Below are 21,344 nucleotides of genomic sequence, written 5' to 3'. Positions count from 1 at the left end.
ATTTAAAAGAAAACTTTAAAATGGTGACCCCCACCTTTTGTTATTTCTATTCAAAATATAAAAATAATCATAAAAAAACAAATAAAACAAAGGATTATTTTTTTTATTCAGATTAAAAAGAAACACGGGCTTTTTTCCGGCTGTTTTAACATTTGTAGGTAAGAAAGTTTAATACTATAACCCCCAATGCGGATTTGCTTGTAATTTGGATTTATACTTTAGTTGCTTAATGAATTAATGTCAGTTTTGTATATGTTTTTTCCCAGATAAATTATTACTTACTATGATAAAATTATGATTTATTCATTAGTACTTATAAACAAAAAGGAACTAAACCTCCCCCGCCAAAGAACAGTTTTTTTTAAGTTCAATTTTTATATATACTTTACTTTTTAATAAATGAAAATTTAAGCTTTTTAAGGTCCAAAACTCAACTTTTATTGGCATTCATGAATGGAAAAGGCCCAACCTAAGGGCATATGCGTGGGGGCTTAATCATTTACTGAAAAAGGTTTTTCATAACTCCCCAAATTTTTAAAAAAAGGAGCTATACAAAAAAAGGGAAAATAATGTTTTTTTTATAAAATTGCAAAAAAGTCAGGTTTTTTAAGGCAAAAAAAATATTTTGGTTTCACGATTTTTGCGTTTTTGTAATTAAAGGTTTTTCCTTAATTAAAAAATTTAAAACATTTCAAATTCAATTTAAAATCTTAGATTTGTTTTTAAAACCTGAAAAAGGAAGATGTTTGAAAAGGGGGTCAGTAACTTTTTTTAAACAAAACATTAATGATGCCCAAAAAAAGGGAAAAGGTTAAAAATTAACCAAGGGCGAAAATTTTCCCTTTAAAACATAAAAAATTTAATTTTCTTTTAAATTTATTTATATATTTTTAAAAATTTTTTTAAAACCAGTATAATTTTGTTCACAAACCCTAAAAAATTTTTGGGTTTGTTGAAATCATATAAACTGTTTTTAAGGGCAAAAAACTAAAAATTATAACCCGGGTATTTTTGGAATACCAATCAATCCCCAAAGTTTTGAAAAAAATACCCTTTGGAAAAATTGCTGAAAATAAAAAAAATTTAAATTTACAAAAATTTACAAAACTAAAATTTTTTAAACAAGTCTGCTTAAAAGAAAATTAAACTTTTTTTTTTAAGTTTTTAAAAAAAATTTGGAAAAAAATCATTGAAAAGTAAAGAAAAATAAAATTAAAATTGAAATTTGAAAACTGGGTTTGAAAAAGTTCGTTCCCAGGGGGTTGGAAAAATTTGAAAAAAAAGTGGAAAACTTTGGCTCACGTCCCAAAAAAACCCCTTTAATTAAAAATTAAAAAACCTTTAAAATTTTTAAAAGGTACTGCAATCAAAGGGATTTACGATAAAGAAGTTTGGGTACTTTCATTGGAAATGAAAAATTCCAAGAGGAAAAAGAATTAAAAAACGTTTAAAAACAATTTGTTTTCAGTATGCCTTTTTTAAATTTATTTACACTTGGGCAACCAAATTTCTTTAAATTTTAGGCGCTTTTGGGACAATCAGGTAATAAAAAAATTTCAACAAAAATTTAAAAAAACGTGTACCGTTTTTTAAAAATTAAACGGAAAACCAGATGGGGTTTTATTTTTTTAAAATCGTCAAAAGTTGTCAAGGGGGTTAAAAATTGTCATAAATTTGCGGGGCCAGGGATTTTTTAAAAGGTAAAGAAAAGTATGTTTGAAACAAATTTATATTTTATTTCTTTTCTTTTTTTAAGAAAAAAAATTTTGGAAATAGGCATTTCATGAAGGTAAAACATATAAAATCCTCATTTTTACCACAATCAAATCAATATTTTACCTTTTAAACCCTTTCAAGCCCTGTAGTAAGTATTGAAACTTTATTTTATTCTACATTTTAGGGCTTCAAAAAAATTGGAGGGGTATTTGTAAACCCTTTTGGCACCGGGGTTGGTGGGGAAGGGGGATATTTGAAAAACCCCGGAAAAGGGCAAAACATGTCATGTGTTTGAAAGCAAAAGGGTTCTTTTTAATAAAAAATTTTTCCGAACATTTAAAACTTTAAGTTTTCCCCGATTGATAATTTTTTAACTTTTAATATATATGTTTTTAATTATTATTATTTTTTATTTTTAATTGTTATCATCTTTTTAGCTCACACTGATACAGTAAACTAAAACAAATGACGAAATTCCCTTTAGCCCCAAAGATGTTCACAAACAAGCTTTGGCCCAATTAAATTTATATAATCCCAAGTTTTATAAATAGACCCATCCCATTTATACACAAAGATATATAAAAAAAATGGTTTGAAAAATATTTTAAAAAACCCGAAAAATTTGAAAGAAAAATTGCAAGAAATGGGGAGAAGAAAAACCCCATTTTAGTTACTTTTTCACCCGCTGCGTTTTGGTTGAAGGGGAAAAGGGTTTGACTGGCGTTTTTAAAAACACGGTAGAAAAATTTTGGGGCCAGGATATTAAACATCAAAAACAAAATGTCCTTTAAGTTTCTGGAAAATCTTTTCCCTTTGGTAAGAAATTCGAACAAAAAACGGTTTTTTAAAAAAAATTTGTATTCAGTAAAATCACTGATTTTAAAAAATTATACGTGCAAACGTCGTTGCACCCCAAGAAAAATTAACAAATGTTAATGAATTATATTCCTTTTGGTTTCCATAACCAAAACCAGCGAAATTTTTCCAAAGCTAAAGGGTTTTCCGAAAAAATACAATTTTAAAACTTTTAAATACTCACCTGGTTTTTTGCTTTAAGTTTTGATTTTTGAAAAAACGGTTTATTTTTTGTGTTTGCTTCCCGTTTTTATTTTTTGGGCAAAAAAAAAATAAAAGTTTTTGTAAAACTTTTACCCATTCTTTTGAATAAAATTTTGAGGTAATGAAAATTAAAACGAAAACAAAAAAAATATGGTTATCAAAACACCGGGCCCCTAAAAAATCAAAAAATTTTATTTGACGGAGAATTTGGGGCAGTTTGGGTTTCCTTGGTAAAGTTTTTTGATGTAAAACTCCCGGAAAAGGGTCAGGGATCAAGAAAATGGGAAAAATTTTACAAACCCCCCTGCAAAAAGGGTTTGGTTTTGGGTTTTCCCGTTGGTAAAAAAAATGAAAAAAAGGGAAAAGTCAAAGACCCTTTTTTGGGCCCCGGGTTTTTTAATAACTCAAAAATAAAATAGTAGTAATGTTTTATCTTTTTTAAAAGGGTTTTTTAAAGAAACCCCATTAAAAAAATCAGTTTTTATAATGGGTAAAAAAGGGTTTGAAAACGGGAGCCCAAAACCCGAAAAAATTTTAATTTTTAAATTAAAGGTTTTTAAAAAAAAACTAAAAGGGAAACCCTTTCTTTTTTAATCTCTTAATGAAAAATTAGAAAAATTAATTTTTTAAATTTTGGGGGGGAAAAACCCTTTATAAAACAAACTCCCCAAACAGAGATATTGAATAGTTTAAAAATATCAAATTTTAAAATTTTCGGGTTTAGTGCTTTTTGTAAAAAAAGATTTTGTTTGAAATTTCCCGTTTCATAAATGAGATTTGAAAAACATTGTTATATTAAAAAACCCAAAAACATTTTCCCCTGTTATAAAAACGGGGGGTTGGCCCGGGTTTGGGTTTGGGAATGGGGGGGGCCTCCCTAAAGCTCGTGTGATATAGGGAATTTTCAGCACAAACTTTTGGGGAAAAATTTTCCAATCCAGCACCGGGAACGGGGAAATGGAAAACCATTTTTTTCGGGGACAAAAATGAGTAAATCGCCCTTGTGCTTTCCAGGAGAAATGTGAAAATTTTAAAATATATTGCTTTATGGGGAAATAATAAAATTTTTTTTTTCCTCCCTACAAATTTTTGTTTAGATTTGGTTGTTGTTAGCCCTTTTTTTTATTTTTGCTTAAAATTTATATATATAATAAAATCATTTCAATTAATCCCAATTACTAGTTTACAATTTTTTTTTTAAAAAACACCAATTTATTGAAAAAAAAACTTAGAAAAAGTCTCAGAGAATAAATTTTATTTAAATACCGCCACAAAACCACTTTTTTTTCGTTTCAGGGTAAATACTAACAACATTTCCCGTAATTTAAAAATTGGCTGAAAACGGGGACCGGAAAATTTTAAAAATTCATGAAAATTATGAGGGCAGCCCGGGGGTTTTTCCTTTCCCCCTTTAAAACTCCCGTTCTGAAAGAAAAAATGAAGGCGGGAAAAAACCAAATAAACTATGGATCTTTTAAAAAGGGAATAGCCACCCGAAGGGGAGGGGGGAACACTAGGGTCCCTTTAAAGAAAGGAAACCCATCTTTAAAAGGAATTGCTTTATTTTAAGTAAAAAAATGGAAAAGGGGAAACATTTTTCCCCATTTCTTTACTAAATTGTTTTCTTTTTTTAATTATAAACAATTTTACTGTTTCCCCCCGGCTCCCTACTGGTTATTTTTTACCTCTTAATTAAAGTAAAATTTTCAAATTAAAGGGCTGTCTGTTCCCTTAAATCTATATTCTGAATACTATGGACTTTCTGATGAATTTTAATATGTCCAAAAGTGAGTTCAACAAACAATTTTTCCCTATGAAAAAGGGGTAAAGATACAAAAATTTAAAATTTTTTTCAAAAAACTTTTGGGACTATTTAGATGGGGGTTTGGGTCAGGGGGGGAAATTTTGGAAGCTTTGTTTGTCCTTTGGGGTGGGGAAAATAAAACTCAAATCAAGAGCCTGTAAAAATTTCCAAAAAACCCACCACCAAAGGGAAAGGGACTTACAGGCGATAAAATTAAGTTTTTAAACCCATGTGGCAATGAATTTTGGGTCTTTAAAGGGAAAAACATGCGAACAGGGGAATTTTATTTTTATAAAAAAATAGAAAAAAATTTTTAAATTTGAAATGAAAATTAAAATTAAGAAAGGGTTCACGAAGGGAAATATAATTTCAGGGAAAATCAATGTTTAAAAAAATTTTGGGAAAGCAACACCCAAAAATAGTCGAAAAAGGGGGTTTAAATTTTTGGGAAAATTTTTGGGAACCTTTTGGGTTTTAAAAAATTTTCATTTCCCCAAATTTTTCCTTCAATCCCTTTACCGAAAAATTTGCCCTCGTCCGCGAAAGGGCCCAAAAAAAAAAATTTGGTTTTTTTCCGAGTTTTAATAAAACAAAGGGGGGCCTACATTTAATCTGGGGTTTAAATTTACGGCGCCTGTAGATGGCCCCTTTATTTAAATTCGGAAAAATGGGGCCCTAAAAATCAAAACCCTTGAAATTTTGCCCTTTTAAAAAAGGAAAAAAGGGAATGTAGCAAAAACGCCCACCAGCTTTTGGCCCAACAAACCCCTTTTAACCCTTTCCACCCCAACCATTTTGTTGCAAAAAGTTAATAAAAAACCCAAAAGGGGTCAAGTTCAAGGGAAACCACATTCAATTTTTAAAACCAGAAAATTTAATGTGGAGGGGGATGCATTTAAGGGGAACTATTTTACGGGAATAAAAATAAAATCCCTTAAAAAAATCTTTAAAGAAAAGTTAAATAATATTTTAAAAAAAACCCAATTTCCCTTAGACCCAATTTTCCCAATTTTTCAATTACGGGCCCAAAAAATTCAAATAAAAAAATTTTTTAAATTATGAAAACAGTTTGGTTTTGAAAATATTTTTCATTTTCCCCAGTGAAAAAGAAAAAACAAAAACAGGTTCCCTAATATAAAAATTATTAACTAAAGAAAAAAAAAAACCCTGTTTTTTTTTTTTTACATGAAATTTAACGGGAAAAATTTTCCTTTCGACCTTTTAATTTAAAAAAATTCTACCCTTTTTCTTTTTAAGCTTACTTTTTGTGAAAAAAAAACATATTGGGGTTAGAAATTTAAATTGATAATTTTTTTTTCTGACAAAAGGACAATAACCGGGGAAATAAAACAAGATGCTTAATTTTTAATAAACCCGGCTTCAGTTTACGTCTATAAACAAATCCTGGGATCTTTCACAATATAAATATAAAACAAAATGCGCAAAAATTTTTTCCCGGGCCCCTCCCAGGTACCTTTTTCACTATTTTTAAAATGAACCCCTTTTCTGAAAACAACGCCCAAAAAATATCAGCATTTTCGTATGTAAAAATTTGGCCCAAGGACAGGGGAAAAACCTGATGCTGATGCCCTTTAAATTTAAATATACCTTTTTAAAAATCCCAAACGGAAATAAGTATTTTTTTGCCAAATTTTGGGCCTTTGGGGAAATTATTTTTTAAATTTAAGCATCAAAAAACCCATTGAAAAAGAAAACGGATAAAAATAAAAAACCCTTTCCTAAAACCCAAGTTTTTCCCCATAAAAGATAAAAACCCCCACTTATAGCGAACTCGGTTTAAAAGCAAATTTTCCGGTTAAAAGGGGGAAAAATTTTTTTGGGCCCAAATTTTTTCCCTTTTTTTTTATTTAATATAGAAAAAAATTTTGGTTTTATAGCAAAACCCCGGTTAAAGGAAACTTTTAAAGGAAATCTTTTCCTTTTTCCAAATTTTATTTAAATAGTACAAAAAATTACATTTTTTAAATAAGGGAATTTCCAAAAAATTTTTGGGCCCACCCCAAAATAGAAGATTCTTGCTAATCCTTTAAAAAATGGAGTAAAAAAAAAACTGAAAAAAAAAAAAGTTTTTTTAAATTTCCCAAAAAATTTAGGGGTTTCGGGAAATTTTTTGCCCCAAAAGGAAAATTAAAAGGGGGACAAATTTTTTTTAAAATAAAATGTTTTTTCAAAATGGCGAAGGGAAGGGAAAAAAACAACCAGTTTTTTAAAAAATGTCAATTCTTTTTAAACTAAAAAAAACCCTTTGAAAAACAAGAAAAAATTGGGGTTTAAAAAATGCGTAAAAGGGGGAACCCTTGGGAAATTTTAAAAAACAGTTTTTGAATTTTTCCCCAATGATTGGGGTTTAAAAAGGGGAATTTTACGATACGCCTTTCCCCAAACCCACGCTAAATTATTTTGAAGATCGAAACCCATTTTTAAAGAAACACACTTTCCCATTTTCGTGGGTTTTAATTTAAATTTCCCAAAAAACCCCTGTTTAAAACAAAAAGGGTCAATGACAAAAAATTAATAATGAGATAAAACCTCACACCCTTTTGGTACCATTAACATTCCTTATTATTATTCCCTAGACCATTATCTACATATCACAAATTGCCATTGGGTATCAGCTGCTGTAGTATTTCGGGCAAAGGAACCCTCATGCACATGGTATTGCAAGCGCTCTTGATCAATAATGTATAATACTCCAAGATATTAAAACATGTTGTAAAAGAACACATGTAAAATCAATTTACATTTTTTTAAACATATTCACACAACTTATGGTACGATAATTATTTTTAATGCAGTACAAAAAAAAAAACTTTCGTACGTGATTTTATTAAATCCCTTATGTTTTAAAGGTCTTCTTAGATAATTTGTCAGAAATGATTTCAGAAAAAATACAAAAGCTGTTACTGGGGTTATCTTCCATGCGTTAGAATATAATTAGAGTTTGTTCTTTGATCGTTGTTTGCGTTTTGTAAACTGTTAATCTATAATGGTTTTTTGATTGCTTCTTTAAAATTGTAAAATGTTTGATTTATTTGCCGGAAAGATTTAAATGGATGAAAATTATTGTTTTCAACCTTTGCTTTCTTGAGAAATATCTCTAACCCAAAGTCCTCTTTTCCAAGAATAAACATTCACATTCACATTTATTAATAATTAATTATGTTAAACATTGCTTACGCTCTCTAAACCTATTGTGTCATTGTGCCTTATTTAATATAACTTTGCGGATAACTGTTAGTGGGATAAAAGTGACTTCCTCAGTTGGCACTACGATGATGTTTTATTTGAACAGCGTAAATTTAAATCAAACAAAACGGCTTTAATATTATACAACGACCACCATGTTACGATCATTTCTGAAACCAAATGATTTCAATGCTTCAGACAAAAAAAGCCAAAAAAGAGAGGAATTTTCACCGTAGAATACTCCTTTTCATGTTGCAATAAAACTGCGGTTTGATGTACCCCTAAAGACCAGTGACGTTTTAAACCCCGTCGCGGTCAGACGAATTGAAGCCTAATTGTGATTTGTTAAATTTTTGGACTGAAAAAGTATCCGAAGAAATTGTAAACATTACAATCCATCTTAAAAATAAAGCTAGATTGGAAAAAAATGCACAACAAAATGCAGAGGGAAAGTATTGCGGAGAGAAAAGTTGGGTTTATAAGTTTTTAAAATATAATATGTTTCTCGGTAAATAAACTCTACCCTTATGACGTTATATATTTCACAAATAAAAACAAACGAATATTTATTTTCATTGTTGCCGTAATTTAGCAAATTAGACATTTCTCTCTCGTCTTTTGCCGCTATTTTCTTTCCATAGCGGGCAGTTGCTACTCTTCACCAAGTTGATTAAGCGTATATCGATAATGTTTATTCTTTGTCAGATTTAAATCACAGGCACGAGTATCGGACCTGGGAAGAAAAAATATGACCAGATTGATAAAAAAAAACCTGTGTTCATCTTAAAAGTGTCAAAAAAAATGTAAATAACGACCCCCTTTAAAAATATACTATATATTAAGAGAAGGCCGGAAACTCCAGATTCGAGCCTACGAGCAAGGGATTCATTTCCCGGGCCGTTGTGAAAACAATTGGCCAGACAATTAAAAAAACTTTTATCACTATTTCACGTTTATATTAAGCTTCAAAATGAGACCAACCCCAAGTCTCTAGCCTTCCCGTTCATGAAATATCTATCAGGAAACGAGCGAATTCGTGCTAAAAATCCTTGGTAGACAGAATTGCGGCACAACAATTTGGTACGTAAACATAGACTAATACATGTATGTCAGCTGACTACGGGTCAAAATTACTTGAATTTACTAAATAATATTACTAAATACATTAAGTTGGACCACTCACAACCGTCAGAAGCATCTGATACACGCAAAATTTCAAACCTTTCCACGGTCTTTAGATTACTTTCTACGCCATTGTCAATCAGCTGTTCGATATTTTGTAACGAGTCTTCTGATTGGCCAATAGCAACGAAAACCGCAACGTTTCACACAAGGATGCCTAATGGCGTAGAAAGCGATTGAAAGACCGTGTAAATGTTTGAAACTCGAATCTCGTGTGTATTACTGATATAATCATAATCAGTTGAAATACTAGGCAATTTTTGTCACTATATATACTATCGAGTTTATTAAAACGTCAGATATGACGTCAATAAACCAAACAACGTCAGGAAAATTACTTATACGCTCAATGCAGTTCAACCTGTTTTTATCAATACTTATTCTCTTTTTTATTAGAATGTTAAAATGGAAATATATATTAATTATTTGTGCATTTTAGTATAAAAATGCACGGTTTATTGTTCAAATGCTTTGTAATTAATTACTCAGGCCTATCGTCCTTCGTGATGATATTCCTTGGCGTTTGAACTCAACCCGTGAATTATTCTAGAACAATGCACTCAGAGTTGATATCTGTTTTCTAATCAATGATTAGTTTTGTGATAAAATTAGTTGTATCTGAACTGGAATTGTGATGAATAATTACTTGTCTGATTAGATTTACCGATCAATGAATTTAATCATCGTGGGTAGATCTACATGTCTATATATTAATTTAATAAAAGTTCATTGATCCAATTATAGAGGCCTTTACAGACTCCGTTGACATTAAAGAAATACTATAGCACGTTTATATCAATCGAATTCGAAAAAGAGCTCCATTTATATAAAAACAAGCGTCATATGTTTCACAAGGTCATAGAAATGAAAAATAACACACAAATCTATAATAATCTATAGACATTTTTTTTTGGTTTTTTGACACTTTTAAGATGAACACAGGTTTTTTTTATCAATCTGGTCATATTTTTTCTTCCCAGGTCCGATACTCGTGCCTGTGATTTAAATAAGTAGCATATCCAAATGCAGGCTTAAGATATATGTAAAAAATACTCATATCACGATTACATTTAACATTTTCGCGCCGTTCTTTCATAAAATTATCAATAAGTTTCTGTTTTAGTTTATACAAATTTATATTAGTTCGATAGTGTTGGAACCTATAAGCTTATTGAAACACTCTCGAATCAGTTCCTGGAACCAACCAGAACTAAGCAATAAATGTAAAGTTTCTTGGAAACAACGGTTTCCTTGTTTCAAGGAAACAACGGTTTGCCCTCTGACAGCAATCCTTAGATTACTAGCCCGACGCACTAACCACTCGGCCACGCCGCCACTCGTTTTAGCAAATGACGGTTATCCCATATGGTATAAACCATACTTGTCTTAAATCATGTTGACGTTCGACGACCAGCTTGTTTCACCCTTTTCACAGTCTTCAAAAGAACATAAGCACATATATTACAGAACACAATAATCGGTTTGTAATATTTTAAACAAATATATTTTAAAAAACGTGTATATCGGAATCTCCCCCAACGCCCAATACACAGTGCATTGCTGGCAGAAAAGTCAACTTCAAATTATTTTGATCACCTTTCTTAAAAACTGGTACAATAATTAAGAAATAACATCGGCCTGAGAGGTGTATATCGGCTATTTAACACCGGTTTGGAGTTTTGATGCGTAGGAATTGACCACGAAGGCCGTAGGCCTGAGTGGTTAATTTTGTCGCATCAAAACGACAAAACAAGTTAATGTGAAGTATTATGATAACAATATACTTTTTGTCAATTCTATAACAAACAATCGGTAAATATTTTGTGATGATGTTACATTCAAAAATCGACGATTGTAACAGAACGATTACCGGATGTCACTGGTTACAAGATTGAAGTTATTAGTTTTTTCAATTCATATTGTTTTTAACCGTGATCTCTGTACACCATGAAACAAAATATTAGATTTCAGAACATTTTAATGTATGTTTGTATAATAAAAAGACAGTTTGCGATACTGTTAACTGGAATGTCACTTGAATTTTTTTTTATAAAAGATTTAACCTTGAAATTTAGATACAATGTAGTTTGTAAATATTTGATAACACTAATAATGTATCTATGTTAATGTAAAATAAACATGAAGTTCAAATAATCCATTCTTAGCGAACATAGTCCTATTCTTATGTTTCAATTTAATTGATTTGAAAATTTCTGACGATTTCGATCTTTTGATTAATTGTTTTTAATACAATATTTGTTATATATTGACCGCTCAATTCGCAGTTAAAATAATAGTTTAATTGTTTTTTTTACATTAAAAACGTTTTTCTTAACTTATTATTTTACTTACATTCAAGTAGGCCCATATCTGTAACAAAATCCGATATAAAATGACCAATGTCTTTTGCGACTCTTAAACATAAAAATACGACCGGTTTTCACGGCTTTCCGAAAAACGACGTACTGTAATATAGAATCTATGTGTTTCTTCAAAAACAATGGGCATTTAGAATAAAACTTTCAAATACGTGTATCTTTTTGTAAAGGCATAAAAACGGAATGCTAACAAGCCATATTAAAAAGTGATAATGCCCTCGAGGTTATCACCTTGCGGCCCTACTCTGCCGTGTATTAATCTCTTTCCGGCCTGTCATTGACGTGTGTACACTTGATGAATCTTAAAGAAACATTTTTTTTAATTACTTTGCTATTTCTTTCGTTGAAATTCCTGTCTCTGTTGATTTCTACGGTACAGTGACTTCTACAGAGTTGTTTCCCTTAAGTTCACTGAAATTAAGAAAGCACGATTTATTTTCTCAGAAAAAAATTCTTGTAGTCTACAGTTGTTTTTTTTTAATTTCAATAAAACAAATAACGCTAAAATTCTTAATCATAAAATCAAATGATTCGTGCTTAAAGCCTACTTTCATTTTTTCACTTAGTTGTTTTGATGAGTTAAATGTGACGTCATTGTTTGAGTTTCTGCACGTATTCGTGTTCAGCGGCCGATTACGATTATCAGTTTCGGCCTCATAATCGGCCACGTGATATAATCATAATCAGTTGAAATACTAGGCAATTTTTGTCACTATATATACTATCGAGTTTATTAAAACGTCAGATATGACGTCAATAAACCAAACAACGTCAGGAAAATTACTTATACGCTCAATGCAGTTCAACCTGTTTTTATCAATACTTATTCTCTTTTTTATTAGAATGTTAAAATGGAAATATATATTAATTATTTGTGCATTTTAGTATAAAAATGCACGGTTTATTGTTCAAATGCTTTGTAATTAATTACTCAGGCCTATCGTCCTTCGTGATGATATTCCTTGGCGTTTGAACTCAACCCGTGAATTATTCTAGAACAATGCACTCAGAGTTGATATCTGTTTTCTAATCAATGATTAGTTTTATGATAAAATTAGTTGTATCTGAACTGGAATTGTGATGAATAATTACTTGTCTGATTAGATTTACCGATCAATGAATTTAATCATCGTGGGTAGATCTACATGTCTATATATTAATTTAATAAAAGGTCATTGATCCAATTATAGAGGCCTTTACAGACTCCGTTGACATTGAAGAAATACTATAGCACGTTTATATCAATCGAATTCGAAAAAGAGCTCCATTTATATAAAAACAAGCGTCATATGTTTCACAAGGTCATAGAAATGAAAAATAACACACAAATCTATAATAATCTATAGACATTCTTTTACAAATATTTAAAAAAAGGAAGAGCAAAAGACGGAATGGACTTAAAATATTTTCTTCTTAACGGACATATTTTGATTTTACTAGGTAAATTTACTTTTAAATTAGTTAATTAAAACAAAAGTAATTATGGCTAAATGTTTTAAAAGTATTATCAAATTTGTACGTAATAATACTAATTATTATTTTTATTACATGTATTATGATTAATATTTTTATTATGATTATAATTAATATCGAAAATGGCACATGAAGCGGTTGTCTATGTTTGTGTAAGGAGTTGCGTGTTCGGATGTTTTCATATAGATATATTATAGGACTTATATTGTTCAATAGATATTCTTCAAACTTGTCATGTTGTTATGATGACATAAATATTTTGAGCAAACACTGTAGGGTGTGCATTTATGCTTCTCGGGTCATGACTTATTGAATAATGTCGTTCTGGACGTTAATAAAATTGTTCTTATAACATAAACACCTCGCGCCACCGTCTTCGATTCTTTCATGTGAAAAAAAACTATTCAGGTAGCTGACGGAACATCGGTGGTTCTACTCAAGTGCCCGTTTGTGCCTGATATAATGCACAAAGGTACCCGAGGTAAAGCTGGAAAGTTGCCATATGACATATACCGTGTTTTTGCGAGTAAATGAAGCGGATATTGCGGCGACGTAATGTAATTCTTTAACGCATCACTAACGTCGGTTTTTAAGCTTAAAGACACCTGTAAGACTTATTGTCAAACACGCTGATCGCTAAAATTTGAAACGTTTAACCGCACTTTTATAATGTAGATCTCTTCAGTTACTGTATATACGCAACATTTTGCAAATTTTTATACGTCTGCATATAAGATATTTTACAGAGATGCTTAAATTCACCGCTACCCGCATTACTTGCTGTTCAAACAGGCCCATATTTTACATTATAAATTCACAGTGAGTAATGAATACGATTTACGAAAACTTATGATGACGTCATACAATGTCCATCATTTCTGTAATAGTACATGACTCTAGGTCAAATACATTTTTGAGCTACGCGGTACACAAATTGAAAATTGCAATTTTTTACTTAATCAAGGGCAATAACTTTATAAATACTTAATAAATATTAATAAATACTACAAGCAAACCTCAGGCGCGCAGCTTCACGTGCTGATCAACATTCCTGTAATGTGTCAAGCACTTTAGAACGAACACACGCACGGGCGGTTAAGGGCAAACCTCTGTCCCCATGAGTAGAGTTAGGGAATAGAAATACTTAAAAGGATAAATCCAAAAGAGTATGTTTATTAAAAACCGCGTCTGTTCATGCCTAGTAGTTATTTGGGGGTGGAGTAGGATTTGTGTACAACTCAACATTTTTCTTTTAGAAAGTTTGTTTTTCGTACAAAAGTTTTTTAGCAAACATTAACGTCAAAAAATGGAAAAGCGATAATAAATTCAATAAAATTGCAAATCTAGTAAGTTTCACACACTACTGACAGTTCTTTTTTGCTCAAGTAACACGTTATATTGAAATGTTCCTGTATTTAGACTTTACAAGCCCGTGTTCCAGTCTTTGCTTCTGTTCGGCAAATCGACTATAATATATCTATCAGAAAATGTGACGTGCTCGTACAAAAGAGCGCGTATGTTATGAATAAAAAAATATCAACGCCGAAATCCCAGACTAAGACTTTAAATATAAATATGCTTTTACATCGTAAGGTTTCATTTCTAAATTTTAAGCATTTGCCACTACATTGTTGTTGTTAATTTTATATATTTAGGAAAAGTAAAACTCTAGAACAATTCTACTGATAAGCTCAGTATTATTGCCGTACTTTGAAGTTTCAAACGTATCTGCATGCGTCAAATCGTGTACCGAAAAATTTTAGTCGGTGACCCCCTATTTTTTAGTCGATTTGACTAAGTATAGATTTTAAAGGACGATTAAAGAAAAAAATCAGAAATATATTTAAAAAATATTTTAATAAGCCGTGTAAAAGCGGCTAAACTGAACATCAAATTTTACACAAAATTGACAATTTGTTTCCATTTCTCAAACATTTTTCGGCGTAAAACGCTCAATTTTATATTAGCTTAAAGGAAAAATTAATTTCCGTCGGATGCTGTAGAATTTAATATATTTTGTTCGCTCGTGGCGTGGTGATACCCGTTACAGTTGCCAAGGATACCCAACGACGTAATGTTCAAAAACGGGCTTTGATGGTCAACTTTGACGTCGTGTGTCCAAAAATTAGCTGAAACTATTGGAATAAAATCCACGGAATCTAATCAGAAATAGGGTCGACTTTTCGTATGCCAATTTTCAAAACGCTACTCGAAAGTTCGCAAAGTGTCGCGTTCTACCTTAATCTGAAATATCACACATAGAAGGGTCTTTTTTTCGTAATATTTCGGTTAAATGATAGATCAAATAATGGAACCGAGGACAATACCTCAACTGTAACAAGACAATTAGATCAATTGTTGAATAAATAGCAATGCATATTTGTACACGACATTCTTAGTTTCAGTAAAGCGAATTACAATAAGGCCGAAGTATGTCGATAATTTAATGTTTTATATCAAATATTGAATGATATGATAAAGCGACTGAAAAAGATCGGTTAGACTTTACTTCTTATAAGTAGGTTTAAACGTAAATTTGAATAAAAAAAGAAGGAAATCCAAATTCAAAAAAAAATGTTATCGAACATTTTATTGTGTCAAGAATATTTGAAAAAAAAATTAAGCAAAGTATAAAATGAGCTAATTATAAAAGATAATTTTATATATCCTAACATATTGCTAAATGCATGTGTTTAAATTATGTAGTATGGAACATGTTGACAGTTGTCTAAGGAATTTTACGGAGCCCTTAAGGTGACATTTTCCAAACTTTTTTCCCGGGACTTAATTTGTTTTTACGAAATATAAATTCGTAATTACGAAATATTAATTCGTAATTACGAAATATTATAAATTTGTTTTTAGGAAATATTATTTCATTATTACGAAATATTTATTCGTAATTACGAAATATTAATTCGTTTTAACAAAATATTATTTCATAATCACGAAATATTATTTCGTTATTACGAATATATTATTTCATTTTTACGAAATATTTATTTGTAATTACGAAATATTAATTCGTTTTAACAAAATATTATTTCATAATTACGAAATATTATTTCGTTATTACGAATATATTATTTCATTTTTACGAAATATTTATTTGTAATTACGAAATATTAATTCGTTTTAAAAAAATATTATTTCATAATTACGAAATATTATTTCGTTATTACGAAATATTCGTATAAACGAATTAATATTTTAGAGGGTTTTAGTAATATTTATAAAGAAGGCTTCTGACTAAATGTAAAGCGTGTAAACAAAGTATAAAATGCGACTTTTCCTCACTAAGTATTATACATTTACGCGACAGTATAACAGTTCTGCATATAAATTGAAATAATCGACTGTTGGTGAGTTGCCGCGAACACGTTCTAGAAAAATTGTGCCAGACACGGACATTGTTTTCTGTTTATTTTTTTTAATTTTATTGAATTTTGAAATAAAATATCATATTTTATGATCGCACGGTGCCCATACATAAATTGTAAGGAAATATACTTTTAGTGAAAATCTGTAGGCCAGTCCCTTTAAGTTTTACTAATGTGTATGATAAAAGAAAGTAATAATATAGCTCGTGTCTTTTTTAAAGAAATATGTCAGAAAATGGGAAAGAGATGATATTTTGGACTGGATTAAGAATGACTACTCACTCAAACCCCTGTTCACTTTACTTATAATAACTTGAGAACCATTAGGCTTATAATCGTTATATTTGGTTGCAATGTTAATCAACCTTTTGGTTGTGAGGTTAGAATTTTCTTTGTCAGGCTAACAATGATCTTCAATAATATCTCGTACAAAACGAATAAATATTTCGTAAAAACGAAGTAATATCTCATAATTACGAATTGATATTTCGTAAAAACAAAATACATTGTAAGTGCCGAGAAAAAAGTGTCGAAAATGTCACCTTAGGGGCTCCGATGGATTTATTCGTTTTTCCCGACTGATTATTTGGCATCTCATAAAGGAAAAAATCTAAAGCGGACAGGTTAAGAAAAGGCTGATCAAATTTTGATGGAACGTAAGTTAAATAAGGTAAGGTGGGTTGGGGAATGAAAAATAGAAATATCAATGCACAGACACAACCACTGCAAAAGCAAATTTTGGAGAAGAAAAAGACAGATTTGCTACAAAAATGTCCTTTGAAAACACTTCCAAAAATAGTATTTACATCATAATACTTTGTCCAACATTATGTAGCAGAAACGTAGAAAACACTTTATATTATAAGTGACCTAAATTTGTTTCAGCACACGTGATTTTTGGCGGTGATCCGACATGTCCGAGCAACATCAAGACGTGTTACAACTGCGCCGTTGTACCAGGTTGTGCACAAAATGAATACAATAACATTTCCGAGGAGGATTGCCTGCTAGAGCTCACAAATCATGTAACTATATGGTCGGTAGAATATGTCTATTCAACGGGATATTGTCGACAGAGCAATTGCGGAGATATTGAAATTGAATACAAAGCTGGATCGGTTATTCATCGAAAAACTTGTGACACTTCCGGTAAATACACTTACTACGAATCTTCCCAAAATACGTAACATTTGTATATTTTCAGATTTAGTTAAAATAAGATTGTTTGGCGGAATTGAAATATCTGTTTCAGAAAAAGTAAATATATACAACTACATCTAGTATATGACAAGACTTCACAGGTCGCAAGCATAATTTACCTGTCTTTATTTTGTTTGATTTTTGTTTGTTTGTTTTGTTTTCGTTTTGTTTTTTGTTTTTGTCAAAGTTCAAGAACGACAGAATAACAAATGCTCCACGATATGTAGCTATTGCACAGAGATAATGAGTGTCATGTTTAAAATTTAAACACTTACTTTGATGCAAAGCATATGCCAATTATACTAACGTACCACTTGAAGCGCGCTGGATATACCAATGTTTGCATACAGGTTTACTTGTATTTACAAGAACAAAACTAAATTTCAGACTGTGATATTGTTTCAATCTTTTCCATAGCGGTGTATTAAGTAATTGTTTTAGTACCAGACTATTTCTTATAAGGAGCCTCCCAGACCGAGAAGCTAAATTTGCTGAAGTTACCTCATTTTCACAATGACGTGTGTAACGTGTACGCCAGCTAGCGTGATGTTTGATGCCTGTTTATGCCTGAGCTATTGCACAAATGTTATTCTGAAGTCTTTCTCTAACAGAGGAGCTGAAAAGTCGTCATATAGCCTTGACAGTGTTAGTTTAATTTAAATCTAAACAAGCATATGAAATTTTCTTATCTATTGTAACGGAGGTCCATTAGTGACATAAGACATAAGTCATAAAGCCAAAGTCCTTAGACAAAATGGCACTTATGGGCTTCCTTAATTGGCTGACCACAAGTTATGCTAAATTCTCGCAACAATTCTTATGCATTTGGTTTGATAATTTCACTGATTTAATTAACTTCACATGATAACATAAAACAAAAATTTGCACGAGTTCAGATCAATGCCTGCTTAGAAAAATTAATTCTGTCTTTAATGTCGAAAAAGATACAAAGTTTTACAAAATTTTCTTTTTCTTATCGAATTCCATAGCATGTGCAGATTACACGCTCACTAAAACAAACTATACTACGGTATCAGCATTGGAAACCACTTTCTTTAGTGATAACGGCCCAAAAATGAGGGAATGTTTGGCTCACTGTCTGTTAAGCAGCTCGGGATGTACAATATCGTATGAATCTGTCGACAAAGTGTGTAATGTGTACACCGATTGTCAGAATAATTGTAGTATGGAACCAGCCACAGAAACTTTTAGCGTTTATAAGAAGTATTGCGGAAACCAGCTTACAGGTTCGTTATAGATCAGGTTTTTCAAATATCTATAAATAGTAATTATGTTTCAAGTATGTATTGATATTTATTGTTTTATTAACATATATTGTAACATTTATTATTTTTACTTTAAATAAACACTTTTGAGATAAACAAAAAACGATTTCATTATGCACGACGTAAATAAAGAAACAGTTTAACATTTATAACAATAAGTAATGTAAAACATATTACCCCATCCGTTTACTCTACTTCAACCTTTTTCAAAAACATCTTTTTTTGAGGGCACAAAATAACAAAAACAAAATATGTTGCTTATTATTTTGAGCCGCGTCACGACAAAACCAACATAATGGGTTAGCGACCAGCATGGATCCAGACCAGCCTGCGCGTCCGCGCAGTCTGATCAGGATCCATGCTGTTCGCAATCAGTTTCTCTACTTGTAAAAGAGTTGGAAAGCGAACAGCATGGATCCTGATCAGCAGGCTGGTCCGGATCCATGCAGGTCGCAAACCCATTATGTTGGTTTTGTCATGGCGCGGCTCAATTATAACATTGTAAGGTAAGTTGTTAAAATCTTTTGCTATTTACAACTCTATTGACTCGAGCCATGTAGTTTTATTATATTATTGCGGCATACTTTTCTTTTGGAATCTTTTTACACGGTCGGTTCCATTGATAGTCAGGTGACTTTTGAACTTGTCCAAATTATCGAAATAAATGTATGACAAAACTGTATATAAACTGGAAATACAAAACAAAGACGGTACTTATGATCAAACAAAGGACGGACACACGTTTGAACAAACAAACCTATAATTAATAAACAAACGAACATGAAAGTTTTGTTTTTCTTGTCTACTGATGATGATCATTCAAATTAGCATACAACAACAACAACAACAATATTTATTTTAAAGGTACGATGTCTACAGCAATGACTACACCAACGACGCCAACAACAACGAAAGCGATTACATCACCAACACCATCATCATCACCATCGTCTCCATCATCATCACCATCATCTCCATCATCACCATCATCATCATCGTCGTCGCCATCATCATCATCATCATCATCAACTTCACCAACAACAGCTTCGTCGGTAACAACACCAACATCAAAGACCACATCGACAGCTTCGTTGACCACAACAAGTATACGTGCCCCATTACCAAAGCTGTTTATTGCACCGTGTATTTGCTACTTTAATAAAACATTTGTTAACATGACGAAAGAAGAAATTATCACACTACTTGTAAACGATATTAAAATTGACGAAAAATCAACTTCACTTCAACAATCAAAGTCAAAGTGTGCCTCTGACTTAAGAACTTCCTCAAAAGTAATGGGAAGTGTAGCTATAATAGTCCTATGTTCTTTAGGAAGTTTTGTGTTATGTCTGGATTTACTTACCTTAGGAAAAAGGCTACGGCCAAAGATAAAAGGCAAGCGTAGCAAACCGTCTCGAAAAAAGAAAACATAGGTTAACATTTTGTTTGTAGGTTGTTTGGTAGTAATAAGGTCATTGCTAATATATAATATGTGTTTGAAAAGAAAAACGATTGTATAAATGATAACTTAATAATTTATTGCTTCTTTTGCATACAATACGGTGTATTGATCATTTATATTAGTTGAAAATGACGTCATTCTAGCGCCTAGAATGATTAATTGAGCACTGATGTAAACACAATACAATCCAGTCTAATGACGTAAGTTTTGTATTGTTGAAAACTTGATAAAATAACTTTTTTTCTTATTATTTGTTTTGCTTAAGCTTATCTTAGCAACAGCAGGTTGCGAATTCAAACAGGGTTGTACGAAAATCGACATAAGTAGTCTCCGTTGAAAAAATAGCATAAGTGATCTTCTCCTCATTTTTCTTTATTGGCCTTAGGGCCTTCGTGCTTAATTTCTACTCATTAAAACTCCAAACCGGTGTTTAATAGTCGATAAACACCGATCGGACCGATATTATGTTTTTAATTTTGATATTCCGGAACATTTGACATTCTCTTTATTTTAATACTTTGAAAAGTTATAAATTTAAAAAATAGGTAATCTTAAGCATTGTGCCATTTTATTACACTTGACATATATAATTAAATGTCAATACATTTGACTATTTTTCTTTAATTTGTTATTTCAAACATTTGATATTTCAATGTATTTGACAATTCAAAACAGTGAAATTTTAACACACCATTGGTATGTCATGTTGTATGTATGAATTAGAGCGTTTATCATTTTCTCTGCTATGTATTTTGTATTCTAAAATAGGATAACGATATATTTCTCCTCTTGCACTTTTGTTCATATGTTTAAATATGTAGAAGCAAATCCAGTCTTTGCAGCCAGGAGAGGGGGTCTCTAAAATATTTATATGACAAACATGTACCTAAATGTTTATATTAATTACGCATTTCTAGGAAAATCAACAGCAGGTTTTGTTTATATGACGTTTTTGTATGTTCACTAACGGTTCTTCTGTATTACCAGTCTATTTGTCTAGTTTATTTGTGAAGTGGCAGTGTTTTCATTTATTGTTAGTTTGAAAATTTTAAATATTAATTAAATTTAAAAATAGAAATGAACGGAGCAAGTCAATATTGCTCTACATGAATCTGGTAACTGTTACTGGAAGATCGCTCAAATGTTCATGATATTGAAAAAGAAAGTTTTTTTTCATTTATTAAATTTCTGCAGGTG

The 21,344-nt window shown here is 30.9% G+C and overlaps 1 protein-coding gene across 1 annotated transcript; it reads left to right on the top strand.

Moving 5' to 3' along the window:
• The first annotated feature begins 12,659 nt into the window (after window positions 1-12,659).
• LOC132725859 (uncharacterized) lies at window positions 12,660-21,095 on the top strand. The gene is made up of 4 exons (XM_060711044.1): window positions 12,660-12,786; window positions 17,085-17,348; window positions 18,389-18,646; window positions 19,550-21,095. Exons 1-4 carry the CDS (start codon window positions 12,738-12,740, stop codon window positions 20,116-20,118), a joined length of 1,140 nt encoding a protein of 379 aa, XP_060567027.1. The 5' UTR covers window positions 12,660-12,737; the 3' UTR covers window positions 20,119-21,095.
• The last annotated feature ends 249 nt before the right edge of the window (window positions 21,096-21,344 follow it).

The sequence above is a fragment of the Ruditapes philippinarum genome, unplaced genomic scaffold (genome assembly GCF_026571515.1).
Source record: "Ruditapes philippinarum isolate M1 unplaced genomic scaffold, ASM2657151v2 ctg1975_1_1_1_1, whole genome shotgun sequence".
Classification (NCBI taxonomy): domain Eukaryota; kingdom Metazoa; phylum Mollusca; class Bivalvia; order Venerida; family Veneridae; genus Ruditapes; species Ruditapes philippinarum.
This window is presented reverse-complemented; position numbering and strand designations above follow the sequence as displayed.